The sequence below is a fragment of the Oncorhynchus nerka genome, linkage group LG20, assembly GCF_034236695.1.
Source record: "Oncorhynchus nerka isolate Pitt River linkage group LG20, Oner_Uvic_2.0, whole genome shotgun sequence".
Taxonomy (NCBI): Eukaryota; Metazoa; Chordata; class Actinopteri; order Salmoniformes; family Salmonidae; genus Oncorhynchus; species Oncorhynchus nerka.
The window spans coordinates 1,738,803-1,758,666 of NC_088415.1; the positions used below are offsets into that span (position 1 = coordinate 1,738,803).

General features: G+C 47.1%; 1 protein-coding gene across 1 annotated transcript in view; it reads left to right on the plus strand.

The window, feature by feature from the left end:
• Positions 1-19,414, plus strand: part of LOC115127424 (NF-kappa-B essential modulator-like) — a 58,336-nt gene extending 38,922 nt beyond the window's left edge. The window contains exons 12-14 of the mRNA XM_065005119.1: positions 11,560-11,696; positions 12,165-12,238; positions 19,003-19,414. Of these exons, the coding sequence (XP_064861191.1) occupies positions 11,560-11,696; positions 12,165-12,238; positions 19,003-19,163 (372 nt within the window). The 3' untranslated portion in view covers positions 19,164-19,414. The remainder of the gene's footprint in view (positions 1-11,559; positions 11,697-12,164; positions 12,239-19,002) is intronic.
• The last annotated feature ends 450 nt before the right edge of the window (positions 19,415-19,864 follow it).

Below are 19,864 nucleotides of genomic sequence, written 5' to 3' on the forward strand. Positions count from 1 at the left end.
TGTTCTGACTGCCCAGGTACACACACTCACCCCTGTTCTCACTGCCCAGGTACACACACTCACCCCTGTTCTCACTGCCCAGGTACACACACTCACCCCTGTTCTCACTGCCCAGGTACACACACTCACCCCTGTTCTCACTGCCCAGGTACACACACTCACCCCTGTTCTCACTGCCCAGGTACACACACTCACCCCTGTTCTCATCGCCCAGGTACACACACTCACCCCTGTTCTGACTGCCCAGGTACACACACTCACCCCTGTTCTGACTGCCCAGGCACACACACTCACCCCTGTTCTCACTGCCCAGGTACACACACTCACCCCTGTTCTCACTGCCCAGGTACACACACTCACCCCTGTTCTCACTGCCCAGGTACACACACTCACCCCTGTTCTCACTGCCCAGGCACACACACTCACCCCTGTTCTGACTGCCCAGGCACACACACTCACCCCTGTTCTGACTGCCCAGGTACACACACTCACCCCTGTTCTCACTGCCCAGGTACTCACACTCACCCCTGTTCTCATCGCCCAGGCACACACACTCACCCCTGTTCTCACTGCCCAGGTACACACACTCACCCCTGTTCTCATCGCCCAGGCACACACACTCACCCCTGTTCACATCGCCCAGGCACACACACTCACCCCTGTTCTCATCGCCCAGGTACACACACTCACCCCTGTTCTCACTGCCCAGGTACACACACTCACCCATGTTCTCACTGCCCAGGTACACACACTCACCCCTGTTCTGACTACATTACATCTCTATTCTCTACCCTGGCATTACAACCTCTATTCTCTACCCACTACCCTGGCATTACAACCTCTATTCTCTACCCACTACCCTGGCATTACAACCTCTATTCTCTACCCACTACCCTGGCATTACAACCTCTATTCTCTACCCTGGCATTACAACCTCTATTCTCTACCCTGGCATTACAACCTCTATTCTCTACCCTGGCATTACAACCTCTATTCTCTATCCTGGCATTACAACCTCTATACTCTACCCACTACCCTGGCATTACAACCTCTATACTCTACCCTGGCATTACAACCTCTATTCTCTACCCTGGCATTACAACCTCTATTCTCTATCCTGGCATTACAACCTCTATACTCTACCCTGGCATTACAACCTCTATACTCTACCCTGGCATTACAACCTCTATTCTCTACCCTGGCATTACAACCTATATTCTCTATCCTGGCATTACAACCTCTATTCTCTATCCTGGCATTACAACCTCTATACTCTACCCTGGCATTACAACCTCTATACTCTACCCTGGCATTACAACCTCTATTCTCTACCCTGGCATTACAACCTATATTCTCTATCCTGGCATTACAACCTCTATTCTCTATCCTGGCATTACAACCTCTATACTCTACCCTGGCATTACAACCTCTATACTCTACCCTGGCATTACAACCTCTATTCTCTATTCTCTACCCTGCCATTACAACCTCTATTCTCTACCCACTACCCTGGCATTACAACCTCTATCCTCTACCCTGGCATTACAACCTCTATACTCTACCCACTACCCTGGCATTACAACCTCTATTCTCTACCCTGGCATTACAACCTCTATACTCTACCCTGGCATTACAACCTCTATACTCTACCCTGGCATTACAATCTCTATACTCTACCCACTACCCTGGCATTACAACCTCTATACTCTACCCACTACCCTGGCATTACAACCTCTATTCTCTACCCTGGCATTACAACCTCTATACTCTACCCTGGCATTACAACCTCTATACTCTACCCTGGCATTACAACCTCTATACTCTACCCACTACCCTGGCATTACAACCTCTATACTCTACCCACTACCCTGGCATTACAATCTCTATTCTCTACCCTGGCATTACAACCTCTATTCTCTACCCTGGCATTACAACCTCTATTCTCTACCCTGGCATTACAACCTATATTCTCTACCCTGGCATTACAACCTCTATACTCTACCCTGGCATTACAACCTCTGTACTCTACCCTGGCATTACAACCTCTGTACTCTACCCTGGCATTACAACCTCTATTCTCTACCCACTATCCTGGCATTACAACCTCTATTCTCTACCCTGGCATTACAACCTCTATTCTCTACCCTGGCATTACAACCTCTAACCTCTACCCACTACCCTGGCATTACAACCTCTATCCTCTACCCTGGCATTACAACCTCTATTCTCTACCCTGGCATTACAACCTCTATTCTCTACCCTGGCATTACAACCTCTATCCACTACCCTGGCATTACAACCTCTATACTCTACCCTGGCATTACAACCTCTATACTCTACCCTGGCATTACAACCTCTATTCTCTATCCTGGCATTACAACCTCTATTCTCTATCCTGGCATTACAACCTCTATTCTCTACCCTGGCATTACAACCTCTATACTCTACCCTGGCATTACAACCTCTATTCTCTATCCTGGCATTACAACCTCTATTCTCTACCCTGGCATTACAACCTCTATCCACTACCCTGGCATTACAACCTCTATACTCTACCCTGGCATTACAACCTCTATTCTCTACCCTGGCATTACAACCTCTATTCTCTACCCTGGCATTACAACCTCTATTCTCTACCCTGGCATTACAACCTATATTCTCTACCCTGGCATTACAACCTCTATTCTCTACCCTGGCATTACAACCTCTATTCTCTACCCTGGCATTACAACCTCTATACTCTACCCTGGCATTACAACCTCTATTCTCTACCCTGGCATTACAACCTCTATACTCTACCCTGGCATTACAATCTCTGTTCTCTACCCTGGCATTACAACCTCTATTCTCTACCCTCTACCCTGGCATTACAACCTCTATTCTCTATTCTCTACCCTGGCATTACAACCTCTATTCTCTACCCTCTACCCTGGCATTACAACCTCTATTCTCTACCCTGGCATTACAACCTCTATTCTCTACCCACTACCCTGGCATTACAACCTCTATTCTCTACCCTGGCATTACAACCTCTATTCTCTATTCTCTACCCTGGCATTACAACCTCTATTCTCTACCCTCTACCCTGGCATTACAACCTCTATTCTCTACCCTGGCATTACAACCTCTATTCTCTACCCACTACCCTGGCATTACAACCTCTATTCTCTACCCACTACCCTGGCATTACAACCTCTATTCTCTACCCTGGCATTACAACCTCTATTCTCTATTCTCTACCCTGGCATTACAACCTCTATTCTCTACCCTCTACCCTGGCATTACAATCTCTGTTCTCTACCCTGGCATTACAATCTCTATTCTCTACCCTGGCATTACAATCTCTATTCTCTACCCTGGCATTACAACCTCTATACTCTACCCTGGCATTACAACCTCTATACTCTACCCTGGCATTACAACCTCTATTCTCTACCCTGGCATTACAACCTCTATTCTCTACCCTGGCATTACAACCTCTATTCTCTACCCTGGCATTACAACCTCTATTCTCTACCCTGGCATTACAATCTCTATCCTCTACCCTGGCATTACAACCTCTATTCTCTACCCTGGCATTACAACCTCTATAGTCTACCCTGGCATTACAACCTCTATTCTCTACCCTGGCATTACAATCTCTATCCTCTACCCTGGCATTACAACCTCTATTCTCTACCCACTACCCTGGCATTACAACCTCTATTCTCTACCCACTACCCTGGCATTACAACCTCTATTCTCTACCCACTACCCTGGCATTACAACCTCTATTCTCTACCCTGGCATTACAACCTATATTCTCTACCCTGGCATTACAACCTCTATTCTCTACCCTGGCATTACAACCTCTATTCACTACCCTGGCATTACAACCTCTATTCTCTACCCTGGCATTACAACCTCTATTCTCTATTCTCTACCCTGGCATTACAACCTCTATTCTCTACCCTGGCATTACAACCTCTATTCTCTACCCTCTACCCTGGCATTACAACCTCTATTCTCTACCCTGGCATTACAACCTCTATTCTCTACCCTCTACCCTGGCATTACAACCTCTATTCTCTACCCTGGCATTACAACCTCTATTCTCTACCCACTACCCTGGCATTACAACCTCTATTCTCTACCCACTACCCTGGCATTACAACCTCTATTCTCTACCCTGGCATTACAACCTCTATTCTCTATTCTCTACCCTGGCATTACAACCTCTATTCTCTAACCTCTACCCTGGCATTACAATCTCTGTTCTCTACCCTGGCATTACAATCTCTGTTCTCTACCCTGGCATTACAATCTCTATTCTCTACCCTGGCATTACAACCTCTATACTCTACCCTGGCATTACAACCTCTATACTCTACCCTGGCATTACAACCTCTATTCTCTACCCTGGCATTACAACCTCTATTCTCTACCCTGGCATTACAACCTCTATTCTCTACCCTGGCATTACAACCTCTATTCTCTACCCTGGCATTACAACCTCTATTCTCTACCCTGGCATTACAACCTCTATACTCTACCCTGGCATTACAACCTCTATTCTCTACCCTGGCATTACAATCTCTATCCTCTACCCTGGCATTACAACCTCTATTCTCTACCCACTACCCTGGCATTACAACCTCTATTCTCTACACTCTACCCTGGCATTACAACCTCTATTCTCTATTCTCTACCCTGGCATTACAACCTCTATTCTCTACACTCTACCCTGGCATTACAACCTCTATTCTCTACCCTGGCATTACAACCTATATTCTCTACCCACTACCCTGGCATTACAACCTCTATTCTCTACCCTGGCATTACAACCTATATTCTCTACCCTGGCATTACAACCTCTATTCTCTACCCTGGCATTACAACCTCTATTCACTACCCTGGCATTACAACCTCTATTCTCTACCCTGGCATTACAACCTCTATTCTCTATTCTCTACCCTGGCATTACAACCTCTATTCTCTACCCACTACCCTGGCATTACAACCTCTATTCTCTACCCTGGCATTACAACCTCTATTCTCTATTCTCTACCCTGGCATTACAACCTCTATTCTCTACCCTCTACCCTGGCATTACAACCTCTATTCTCTACCCTGGCATTACAACCTCTATTCTCTACCCACTACCCTGGCATTACAACCTCTATTCTCTACCCTGGCATTACAACCTCTATTCTCTACCCTGGCATTACAACCTCTATTCCATACCCACTACCCTGGCATTACAACCTCTATTCACTACCCTGGCATTACAACCTCTATTCTCTACCCTGGCATTACAACCTCTATTCTCTACCCTGGCATTACAACCTCTATTCTCTACCCTCTACCCTGGCATTACAAATCTCTGTTCTCTACCCTGGCATTACAATCTCTATTCTCTACCCTGGCATTACAATCTCTATTCTCTACCCTGGCATTACAACCTCTATACTCTACCCTGGCATTACAACCTCTATACTCTACCCTGGCATTACAACCTCTATTCTCTACCCTGGCATTACAACCTCTATTCTCTACCCTGGCATTACAACCTCTATTCTCTACCCTGGCATTACAACCTCTATTCTCTACCCTGGCATTACAACCTCTATTCTCTACCCTGGCATTACAATCTCTATCCTCTACCCTGGCATTACAACCTCTATTCTCTACCCTGGCATTACAACCTCTATTCTCTACCCTGGCATTACAACCTCTATACTCTACCCTGGCATTACAACCTCTATTCTCTACCCTGGCATTACAATCTCTATCCTCTACCCTGGCATTGCAACCTCTATTCTCTACCCACTACCCTGGCATTACAACCTCTATTCTCTATTCTCTACCCTGGCATTACAACCTCTATTCACTACCCTGGCATACAACCTCTATTCTCTATTCTCTACCCTGGCATTACAACCTCTATTCTCTACACTCTACCCTGGCATTACAACCTCTATTCTCTACCCTCTACCCTGGCATTACAACCTCTATTCTCTATTCTCTACCCTGGCATTACAACCTATATTCTCTACCCACTACCCTGGCATTACAACCTCTATTCTCTACCCTGGCATTACAACCTCTATCCACTACCCTGGCATTACAACCTCTATACTCTACCCTGGCATTACAACCTCTATACTCTACCCTGGCATTACAACCTCTATTCTCTATCCTGGCATTACAACCTCTATTCTCTATCCTGGCATTACAACCTCTATTCTCTACCCTGGCATTACAACCTCTATACTCTACCCTGGCATTACAACCTCTATTCTCTATCCTGGCATTACAACCTCTATTCTCTACCCTGGCATTACAACCTCTATCCACTACCCTGGCATTACAACCTCTATACTCTACCCTGGCATTACAACCTCTATTCTCTACCCTGGCATTACAACCTCTATTCTCTACCCTGGCATTACAACCTCTATTCTCTACCCTGGCATTACAACCTCTATTCTCTACCCTGGCATTACAACCTCTATTCTCTACCCTGGCATTACAACCTCTATACTCTACCCTGGCATTACAACCTCTATTCTCTACCCTGGCATTACAACCTCTATACTCTACCCTGGCATTACAATCTCTGTTCTCTACCCTGGCATTACAACCTCTATTCTCTACCCTCTACCCTGGCATTACAACCTCTATTCTCTATTCTCTACCCTGGCATTACAACCTCTATTCTCTACCCTCTACCCTGGCATTACAACCTCTATTCTCTACCCTGGCATTACAACCTCTATTCTCTACCCTGGCATTACAACCTCTATTCTCTATTCTCTACCCTGGCATTACAACCTCTATTCTCTACCCTCTACCCTGGCATTACAACCTCTATTCTCTACCCTGGCATTACAACCTCTATTCTCTACCCACTACCCTGGCATTACAACCTCTATTCTCTACCCACTACCCTGGCATTACAACCTCTATTCTCTACCCTGGCATTACAACCTCTATTCTCTATTCTCTACCCTGGCATTACAACCTCTATCCTCTACCCTCTACCCTGGCATTACAATCTCTGTTCTCTACCCTGGCATTACAATCTCTATTCTCTACCCTGGCATTACAATCTCTATTCTCTACCCTGGCATTACAACCTCTATACTCTACCCTGGCATTACAACCTCTATTCTCTACCCTGGCATTACAACCTCTATTCTCTACCCTGGCATTACAACCTCTATTCTCTACCCTGGCATTACAACCTCTATTCTCTACCCTGGCATTACAATCTCTATCCTCTACCCTGGCATTACAACCTCTATTCTCTACCCTGGCATTACAACCTCTATTCTCTACCCTGGCATTACAACCTCTATAGTCTACCCTGGCATTACAACCTCTATTCTCTACCCTGGCATTACAATCTCTATCCTCTACCCTGGCATTACAACCTCTATTCTCTACCCACTACCCTGGCATTACAACCTCTATTCTCTACCCACTACCCTGGCATTACAACCTCTATTCTCTACCCACTACCCTGGCATTACAACCTCTATTCTCTACCCTGGCATTACAACCTATATTCTCTACCCTGGCATTACAACCTATATTCTCTACCCTGGCATTACAACCTCTATTCACTACCCTGGCATTACAACCTCTATTCACTACCCTGGCATTACAACCTCTATTCTCTATTCTCTACCCTGGCATTACAACCTCTATTCTCTATTCTCTACCCTGGCATTACAACCTCTATTCTCTACCCTCTACCCTGGCATTACAACCTCTATTCTCTACCCTGGCATTACAACCTCTATTCTCTACCCTCTACCCTGGCATTACAACCTCTATTCTCTACCCTGGCATTACAACCTCTATTCTCTACCCACTACCCTGGCATTACAACCTCTATTCTCTACCCACTACCCTGGCATTACAACCTCTATTCTCTACCCTGGCATTACAACCTCTATTCTCTATTCTCTACCCTGGCATTACAACCTCTATTCTCTACCCTCTACCCTGGCATTACAATCTCTGTTCTCTACCCTGGCATTACAATCTCTATTCTCTACCCTGGCATTACAATCTCTATTCTCTACCCTGGCATTACAACCTCTATACTCTACCCTGGCATTACAACCTCTATACTCTACCCTGGCATTACAACCTCTATTCTCTACCCTGGCATTACAACCTCTATTCTCTACCCTGGCATTACAACCTCTATTCTCTACCCTGGCATTACAACCTCTATTCTCTACCCTGGCATTACAACCTCTATTCTCTACCCTGGCATTACAACCTCTATACTCTACCCTGGCATTACAACCTCTATTCTCTACCCTGGCATTACAATCTCTATCCTCTACCCTGGCATTACAACCTCTATTCTCTACCCACTACCCTGGCATTACAACCTCTATTCTCTACACTCTACCCTGGCATTACAACCTCTATTCTCTATTCTCTACCCTGGCATTACAACCTCTATTCTCTACACTCTACCCTGGCATTACAACCTCTATTCTCTACCCTCTACCCTGGCATTACAACCTCTATTCTCTACCCTGGCATTACAACCTATATTCTCTACCCACTACCCTGGCATTACAACCTCTATTCTCTACCCCTGGCATTACAACCTATTCTCTACCCTGGCATTACAACCTCTATTCTCTACCCTGGCATTACAACCTCTATTCACTACCCTGGCATTACAACCTCTATTCTCTACCCTGGCATTACAACCTCTATTCTCTATTCTCTACCCTGGCATTACAACCTCTATTTTCTACCCTCTACCCTGGCATTACAACCTCTATTCTCTATTCTCTACCCTGGCATTACAACCTCTATTCTCTACCCACTACCCTGGCATTACAACCTCTATTCTCTACCCTGGCATTACAACCTCTATTCTCTATTCTCTACCCTGGCATTACAACCTCTATTCTCTACCCTCTACCCTGGCATTACAACCTCTATTCTCTACCCTGGCATTACAACCTCTATTCTCTACCCACTACCCTGGCATTACAACCTCTATTCTCTACCCTGGCATTACAACCTCTATTCTCTACCCTGGCATTACAACCTCTATTCCATACCCACTACCCTGGCATTACAACCTCTATTCACTACCCTGGCATTACAACCTCTATACTCTACCCTGGCATTACAACCTCTATTCTCTACCCTGGCATTACAACCTCTATTCTCTACCCTGGCATTACAACCTCTATTCTCTACCCTCTACCCTGGCATTACAATCTCTGTTCTCTACCCTGGCATTACAATCTCTATTCTCTACCCTGGCATTACAATCTCTATTCTCTACCCTGGCATTACAACCTCTATACTCTACCCTGGCATTACAACCTCTATACTCTACCCTGGCATTACAACCTCTATTCTCTACCCTGGCATTACAACCTCTATTCTCTACCCTGGCATTACAACCTCTATTCTCTACCCTGGCATTACAACCTCTATTCTCTACCCTGGCATTACAACCTCTATTCTCTACCCTGGCATTACAATCTCTATCCTCTACCCTGGCATTACAACCTCTATTCTCTACCCTGGCATTACAACCTCTATTCTCTACCCTGGCATTACAACCTCTATACTCTACCCTGGCATTACAACCTCTATTCTCTACCCTGGCATTACAATCTCTATCCTCTACCCTGGCATTACAACCTCTATTCTCTACCCACTACCCTGGCATTACAACCTCTATTCTCTATTCTCTACCCTGGCATTACAACCTCTATTCACTACCCTGGCATTACAACCTCTATTCTCTATTCTCTACCCTGGCATTACAACCTCTATTCTCTACACTCTACCCTGGCATTACAACCTCTATTCTCTACCCTCTACCCTGGCATTACAACCTCTATTCTCTATTCTCTACCCTGGCATTACAACCTATATTCTCTACCCACTACCCTGGCATTACAACCTCTATTTTCTACCCTGGCATTACAACCTATATTCTCTACCCTGGCATTACAACCTCTATTCTCTACCCTGGCATTACAACCTCTATTCACTACCCTGGCATTACAACCTCTATTCTCTACCCTGGCATTACAACCTCTATTCTCTATTCTCTACCCTGGCATTACAACCTCTATTCTCTACCCTGGCATTACAACCTCTATTCTCTACTATTCCTGGCATTACAACCATTCTCTACAACCTCTATTCTCTACCCTCTACCCTGGCATTACAACCTCTATTCTCTACCCTGGCATTACAACCTCTATTCTCTACCCACTACCCTGGCATTACAACCTCTATTCTCTACCCTGGCATTACAACCTCTATTCTCTATTCTCTACCCTGGCATTACAACCTCTATTCTCTACCCTCTACCCTGGCATTACAACCTCTATTCTCTACCCTGGCATTACAACCTCTATTCTCTACCCACTACCCTGGCATTACAACCTCTATTCTCTACCCTGGCATTACAACCTCTATTCTCTATTCTCTACCCTGGCATTACAACCTCTATTCTCTACCCTCTACCCTGGCATTACAACCTCTATTCTCTACCCATTACAACCTCTATTCATTACAACCTCTATTCTCTACCCTGGCATTACAACCTGGCATTCTCTACCAACCTCTTCCATACCCACTACCCTGGCATTACAACCTCTATTCTCTACCCTGGCATTACAACCTCTATTCTCTCTATTCTCCCTGGCATTACAACCTCTATTCTCTACCCTGGCATTACAACCTCTATTCTCTACCCTGGCATTACAACCTCTATTCTCTACCCTGGCATTACAACCTCTATTCTCTACCCTGGCATTACAACCTCTATTCTCTACCCACTACCCTGGCATTACAACCTCTATTCTCTACCCTGGCATTACAACCTCTATACTCTACCCTGGCATTACAACCTCTATACTCTACCCTGGCATTACAACCTCTATACTCTACCCTGGCATTACAACCTCTATACTCTACCCTGGCATTACAACCTCTATTCTCTACCCTGGTATTACAACCTCTATTCCATACCCACTACCCTGGCATTACAACCTCTATTCTCTACCCTGGCATTACAACCTCTATACTCTACCCACTACCCTGGCATTACAACCTCTATTCTCTACCCTGGCATTACAACCTCTATTCTCTACCCTGGCATTACAACCTCTATTCTCTACCCTGGCATTACAATCTCTATCCTCTACCCTGGCATTACAACCTCTATACTCTACCCACTACCCTGGCATTACAACCTCTATACTCTACCCTGGCATTACAACCTCTATTCTCTACCCTGGTATTACAACCTCTATTCTCTATTCTCTACCCTGGTATTACAACCTCTATTCCATACCCACTACCCTGGCATTACAACCTCTATTCTCTACCCTGGCATTACAACCTCTATTCTCTACCCTGGCATTACAACCTCTATTCTCTACCCTGGCATTACAACCTCTATTCTCTACCCTGGCATTACAACCTCTGTGACCTTCTTAAATTTGAATCCCTCTTGACTGTCATGGGATTTGTAAATTCAAATAAGTATTTAAAGTGTGTGTGTGTCAGGCTGAGATCTACAAGGCAGACTTCCTAGCGGAGCGAGAGGCCAGAGAGAAGTTGAACCAGAGGAAGGAGGAGCTTCAGGACCAGCTGAACACAGCGTTGGCTGAGATGGAGCGTCTGAAACAGGAGGGGACCTCACGGTAACACACACACACACAAACACACACATACATACACACACACACACACACATACACACACACACACACACACACACACACACACACACACACACACACACATACACACATACACACACACATACACACACACACACACACACACACACATACACACACACACACACACACACACACACACACACACACATACACACACACACACACAGACACACACAGACACACACAGACACACATACACACACATACACATACACACACACATACACACACACACATACACATACACACACACACATACACATACACACTTACACACACACACACACATACACACACATACATACACACACACATACACATACACACACATACATACACACACACATACACATACACACACATATACACACACACTGGAATGGGATGTGTGAATTCAAATAAAGTGTGTGTGTGTGTGTGTTTCAGGGCTCGGATGGAGAAGATGCAGCAGAGACACCTGGAGGTCTTCAGACCACCACGACCCCACATCACCCCCAATCAGGTACACCCCCCACCACGACCCCACATCACCCCCAATCCTGTACACCCCCCACCACCACGACCCCACATCACCCCCCACCACGACCCCACATCACCCCACAACCAGGGAGAATATCCTCTCTTCACTTGCAGAGCCACTGGGGATGATAAACACCCTTCGGGCTCATGTGATGGTACCTGGAGAGACGGCCAGTGTCTTCAGGCTCATGTGATGGTACCTGGAGAGACGACCAGTGTCTTCAGGCTCATGTGATGGTACCTGGAGAGACGACCAGTGTCTTCAGGCTCATGTGATGGTACCTGGAGAGACGACCAGTGTCTTCAGGCTCATGTGATGGTACCTGGAGAGACGACCAGTGTCTTCAGGCTCATGTGATGGTACCTGGAGAGACGACCAGTGTCTTCAGGCTCATGTGATGGTACCTGGAGAGACGACCAGTGTCTTCAGGCTCATGTGATGGTACCTGGAGAGACGACCAGTGTCTTCAGGCTCATGGAGAGACGACCAGTGTCTTCAGGCTCATGTGATGGAACCTGGAGAGACGGCCAGTGTCTTCAGACTCATGTGATGGTACCTGAAGAGACGACCAGTGTCTTCAGGCTCATGTGATGGTACCTGAAGAGACGACCAGTGTCTTCAGACTCATGTGATGGTACCTGGAGAGACGGCCAGTGTCTTCAGACTCATGTGATGGTACCTGAAGAGACGACCAGTGTCTTCAGGCTCATGTGATGGTACCTGGAGAGACGACCAGTGTCTTCAGGCTCATGTGATGGTACCTGGAGAGACGACCAGTGTCTTCAGGCTCATGGAGAGACGACCAGTGTCTTCAGGCTCATGTGATGGAACCTGGAGAGACGACCAGTGTCTTCAGGCTCGTGATGGAACCTGGAGAGACGACCAGTGTCTTCAGGCTCATGTGATGGTACCTGGAGAGACGACCAGTGTATTCAGGCTCATGTGATGGTACCTGGAGAGACGACCAGTGTCTTCAGGCTCGTGATGGAACCTGGAGAGACGGCCAGTGTCTTCAGACTCATGTGATGGTACCTGAAGAGACGACCAGTGTCTTCAGGCTCATGTGATGGTACCTGGAGAGACGACCAGTGTCTTCAGGCTCATGTGATGGTACCTGGAGAGACGGACAGTGTCTTCAGACTCATGTGATGGTACCTGGAGAGACGACCAGTGTCTTCAGACTCATGTGATGGTACCTGGAGAGACGACCAGTGTCTTCAGGCTCATGTGATGGTACCTGGAGAGACGACCAGTGTCTTCAGGCTCATGTGATGGTACCTGGAGAGACGACCAGTGTCTTCAGGCTCATGGAGAGACGACCAGTGTCTTCAGGCTCATGTGATGGAACCTGGAGAGACGGCCAGTGTCTTCAGACTCATGTGATGGTATCTGAAGAGACGACCAGTGTCTTCAGGCTCATGTGATGGTATCTGAAGAGACGACCAGTGTCTTCAGACTCATGTGATGGTACCTGGAGAGACGGCCAGTGTCTTCAGACTCATGTGATGGTACCTGAAGAGACGACCAGTGTCTTCAGGCTCATGTGATGGTACCTGGAGAGACGACCAGTGTCTTCAGGCTCATGGAGAGACGACCAGTGTCTTCAGGCTCATGTGATGGAACCTGGAGAGACGACCAGTGTCTTCAGGCTCGTGATGGAACCTGGAGAGACGACCAGTGTCTTCAGGCTCATGTGATGGTACCTGGAGAGACGACCAGTGTATTCAGGCTCATGTGATGGTACCTGGAGAGACGACCAGTGTCTTCAGGCTCGTGATGGAACCTGGAGAGACGGCCAGTGTCTTCAGACTCATGTGATGGTACCTGAAGAGACGACCAGTGTCTTCAGGCTCATGTGATGGTACCTGGAGAGACGACCAGTGTCTTCAGGCTCATGTGATGGTACCTGGAGAGACGGACAGTGTCTTCAGACTCATGTGATGGTACCTGGAGAGACGACGAGTGTCTTCAGGCTCATGTGATGGTACCTGGAGAGACGACCAGTGTCTTCAGACTCATGTGATGGTACCTGGAGAGACGACCAGTGTCTTCAGGCTCGTGATGGAACCTGGAGAGACGACCATTGTCTTCAGGCTCATGTGATGGTACCTGGAGAGACGACCAGTGTCTTCAGGCTCGTGATGGAACCTGGAGAGACGGCCAGTGTCTTCAGACTCATGTGATGGTATCTGAAGAGACGACCAGTGTCTTCAGGCTCGTGATGGAACCTGGAGAGACGACCATTGTCTTCAGGCTCATGTGATGGTACCTGGAGAGACGACCAGTGTCTTCAGGCTCGTGATGGAACCTGGAGAGACGGCCAGTGTCTTCAGACTCATGTGATGGTATCTGAAGAGACGACCAGTGTCTTCAGGCTCATGTGATGGTACCTGGAGAGACGACCAGTGTCTTCAGGCTCATGTGATGGTACCTGGAGAGACGGACAGTGTCTTCAGGCTCATGTGATGGTACCTGGAGAGACGGACAGTGTCTTCAGGCTCATGTGATGGTACCTGGAGAGACGGACAGTGTCTTCAGGCTCATGTGATGGTACCTGGAGAGACGACCAGTGTCTTCAGGCTCATGTGATGGTACCTGGAGAGACGACCAGTGTCTTCAGGCTCATGTGATGGTACCTGGAGAGACGACCAGTGTCTTCAGGCTCATGTGATGGTACCTGGAGAGACGACCAGTGTCTTCAGATTCGTGTGATGGTACCTGGAGAGACGGCCAGTATCTTCAGACTCATGTGATGGTACCTGGAGAGACGACCAGTGTCTTCAGGCTCGTGATGGAACCTGGAGAGACGGCCAGTGTCTTCAGACTCATGTGATGGTACCTGGAGAGACGACCAGTGTCTTCAGGCTCATGTGATGGTACCTGGAGAGACGGACAGTGTCTTCAGGCTCATGTGATGGTACCTGGAGAGACGACCAGTGTCTTCAGGCTCATGTGATGGTACCTGGAGAGATGACCAGTGTCTTCAGACTCATGTGATGGTACCTGGAGAGACGACCAGTGTCTTCAGGCTCATGGAGAGACTGCCAGTGTCTTCAGGCTCATGTGATGGTACCTGGAGAGACGGCCAGTGTCCTCAGGCTCATGTGATGGTACCTGGAGAGACGACCAGTGTCTTCAGGCTCATGTGATGGTACCTGGAGAGACGGACAGCAGCAGAGAATATCCTCTCTTCACCTACAGAGCCACTGGGGATGATAAACACCCTTCATGCCACTCTGTCCAGGCTGGGCAGAGATGCAGAGTTGTTGTCTAATTTTTCTATAGGTTGAACTAAAGTTTTTTAGGCAAAATGACCCAATACGTGTGTTTTCAGATTCCATAATGATTCTTTAGTTGTGGACACTGCATCATCACACTCCCTCTCAGGAACATTTTACGTTTGGGTAGAAATTCAAAAGGAAATGATCTTAACAGAGAAAAATGTCCTCCTGTGTGCTACCTACAGTGGGGAGAACAAGTATTTGATACACTGCCAATTTTGCAGGTTTTCCTACTTACAAAGCATGTAGAGGTCTGTATTGCCCAGCGACAGCCCTGAAACATGAAGGATCTGGAGAAGGTCTGTATGGAGGACTGGGCCAAAATCCCTGCTGCAGTGTGTGCAAACCTGATCAAGAACTACAGGAAACTTATGATCTCTGTAATTGCAAACAAAGGTTTCTGTACCAAATATTAAGTTCTGCTTTTCTGATGTATCAAATACTTATGTCATACAATAAAATACTAATTAATTACTTAAAAATCATACAATGTGGTTTTCTGGATTTTTGTTTTAGATTCCGTCTCTCACAGTTGAAGTGTACCTATGATGAAAATTACAGACCTCTACATGCTTTGTAAGTAGGAAAACCTGCAAAATCGGCAGTGTATGGCAGATGACCTCAGACCTTGGATATTCTCTTCTCAATTCACTTCAAAAGGCTTTATGGGAAACATATGTTAACATTGCCAAAGCAAGTGAAGTAGATAAATAAACAATAAAACATTAACTGTAAACATTACACTCACAGAAGTTCCAAAATAATAAAGACATTACAAATGTCATATCATGTATATATACAGTGTTGTAATGATGTGCAAATAGTTAAAGGACACAAGGGAAATAAATAAACATAAATATGGGTTGTATTTACAATGGTGTTTGTTCTTCACTGGTTGCCCTTTTCTTGTGGTACCAGGTCAAATCTTGCTGCTGTGATGGCACACTGTGGTATTTCACCCAGTAGATATGGGAGTTTTCAAAAACAACTCCAGTTATGACATTCTTTGGATCTGTGTAATCTGAGGGAAATATGTGTCTTTTTGAGAGCCATGTCTGCTTACGGCGGCCTTTCTCAATAGCAAGGCTATGCTCACTGAGTCTGTACATAGTCAAAGCTTTCCTTAATTTTGGGTCAGTCACAGTGGTCAGGTATTCTTCCACTGTGTACTCTCTGTTTAGGGTCAAATAGCATTCTAGTTTGCTCAGTTTTTTTGTTAATTCTTTCCAATGTGTCAAGTAATTATTTTTGTTTTCTCATGATTTGGTTGGGTCTAATTGTGTTGCTGTCCTGGGGCTCTGTGGGGTGCGTTTGTGAAAAGAGCTTTGTGGAAGTTACCTGTGGCGTAGATGTTTAGGCCAAGGTATCTATAGTTTTTTGTGTGCTCTTGGGCAACAGTGTCTAGATGGAATTTGTTTGGGTCACAGTGGTCAGGTATTCTGCCGCTCTCTGTTTAGGGTCAGTCACAGTGGTCAGGTATTCTGCCACTGTGTCCTCTCTGTTTAGGGTCAGTCACAGTGGTCAGGTATTCTGCCACTGTGTCCTCTCTGTTTAGGGTCAGTCACAGTGGTCAGGTATTCTGCCACTGTGTCCTCTCTGTTTAGGGTCAGTCACAGTGGTCAGGTATTCTGCCACTATGTACTCTCTGTTTAGGGTCAGTCACAGTGGTCAGGTATTCTGCCACTGTGTACTCTCTGTTTAGGGTCAGTCACAGTGGTCAGGTATTCTGCCACTGTCTGTTTAGGGTCAGTCACAGTGGTCAGGTATTCTGTCACTGTGTCCTCTCTGTTTAGGGTCAGTCACAGTGGTCAGGTATTCTGTCACTGTGTTCTCTCTGTTTAGGGTCAGTCACAGTGGTCAGGTATTCTGCCACTGTGTACTCTCTGTTTAGGGTCAGTCACAGTGGTCAGGTATTCTGCCACTGTGTTCTCTCTGTTTAGGGTCAGTCACAGTGGTCAGGTATGCTGCCACTGTGTACTCTCTGTTTAGGGTCAGTCACAGTGGTCAGGTATTCTGCCACTGTGTCCTCTCTGTTTAGGGTCAGTCACAGTGGTCAGGTATTCTGCCACTGTGTCCTCTCTGTTTAGGGTCAGTCACAGTGGTCAGGTATTCTGCCACTCTCTGTTTAGGGTCAGTCACAGTGGTCAGGTATTCTGCCACTGTGTCCTCTCTGTTTAGGGTCAGTCACAGTGGTCAGGTATTCTGCCACTCTCTGTTTAGGGTCAGTCACAGTGGTCAGGTATTCTGCCACTGTGTCCTCTCTGTTTAGGGTCAGTCACAGTGGTCAGGTATTCTGCCACTGTGTTCTCTCTGTTTAGGGTCAGTCACAGTGGTCAGGTATTCTGCCACTCTCTGTTTAGGGTCAGTCACAGTGGTCAGGTATTCTGCCACTGTGTACTCTCTGTTTAGGGTCAGTCACAGTGGTCAGGTATTCTGCCACTGTGTACTCTCTGTTTAGAGCCAGCTAGCTCTCTCATAGTAAATAATACATTTACATTTACACTTAAGTCATTTAGCAGACGCTCTTATCCAGAGCGACTTACAAATTGGTGCTTTCACCTTATGACATCCAGTGGAACAGTAGTGCATCTAAATCTTTTAAGGGGGGGGGGGGTGAGAGGGATTACTTTATCCTATCCTAGGTATTCCTTAAAGAGGTGGGGTTTCAGGTGTCTCCGGAAGGTGGTGATTGACTCCGCTGTCCTGGCGTCGTGAGGGAGTTTGTTCCACCATTGGGGGGCCAGAGCAGCGAACAGTTTTGACTGGGCTGCGCAGGAACTGTACTTCCTCAGTGGTAGGGAGGCGAGCAGGCCAGAGGTGGATGAACGCAGTGCCCTTGTTTGGGTGTAGGGCCTGATCAGAGCCTGGAGGTACTGAGGTGCCGTTCCCCTCACAGCTCCGTAGGCAAGCACCATGGTCTTGTAGCGGATGCGAGCTTCAACTGGAAGCCAGTGGAGAGAGCGGAGGAGCGGGGTGACGTGAGAGAACTTGGGAAGGTTGAACACCAGACGGGCTGCGGCGTTCTGGATGAGTTGTAGGGGTTTAATGGCACAGGCAGGGAGCCCAGCCAACAGCGAGTTGCAGTAATCCAGACGGGAGATGACAAGTGCCTGGATTAGGACCTGCGCCGCTTCCTGTGTGAGGCAGGGTCGTACTCTGCGGATGTTGTAGAGCATGAACCTACAGGAACGGGCCACCGCCTTGATGTTGGCTGAGAACGACAGGGTGTTGTCCAAGGTCACGCCGAGGTTCTTAGCGCTCTGGGAGGAGGACACAAAACAACTAAAGAGAAATACATAAAACGGTATCAGTCAATATAATAAAAGACTAAACATAAGTTATTGCGTTACTATGCAGATGTTATTATCCAGTGTCCCTCAGGCTATGTTGCTCCTTTGAGTACTTTTTCCTTTAAAAAGATACAATTTGGAGTAAATGTAGTAATTTCTGTCTCTCTCATCCGCAGGGAGTGCCTTTAACTCCTCCCACAGCGTGGGATTGTCTGCAGAGGGAGTGGCTGGAGGCGGGGCTGAAGAGCTTCCTGACTACCGCTGTCCAAAGTGCCAGTACCAAGCCCCCGACATGGACACACTGCAGATACATGTCATGGACTGTATCCAGTAACACACACACACACACACACACACACACACACACACACACACACACACTTAGACAGATGTTTGGGGGGGGCTGAAACAACAGTAGCTCATCAGCATGATGACATCATTGTCATAGACCCCTTTCCTTCCCATCCCTCTCCACCATATACAGTCCTCCCCCACACCTCCCTCCATATCCCCTCTCTCTCCCCTCTCCACCATATACAGTCCTCCCCCACACCTCCCTCCATATCCCCTCTCTCTCTCCCTCTCCACCATATACAGTCCTCCCCCCACCTCCCTCCATATCCCCTCTCTCTCCTCTCTCCACCATATACAGTCCTCCCCCACACCTCCCTCCATATCCCCTCTCTCTCTCTCCTCCACCATATACAGTCCTCCCCCACACCTCCCTCCATATCCCCTCTCTCTCTCTCCTCTCCACCATATACAGTCCTCCCCCACCCCCCTCCATATCCTCCTCTCTCATATCAGTCCTCCCCCACACCTCCCTCCATATCCCCTCTCCTCTCCCTCTCCACCATATACAGTCCTCCCCCACACCTCCCTCCATATCCCCTCTCTCTCCCTCTCCACCATATACAGTCCTCCCCACACCTCCCTCCATATCCCCTCTCTCCCTCTCCACCATATACAGTCCTCCCCACACCTCCCTCCATATCCCCTCTCTCTCTCTCCCTCTCCACCATATACAGTCCTCCC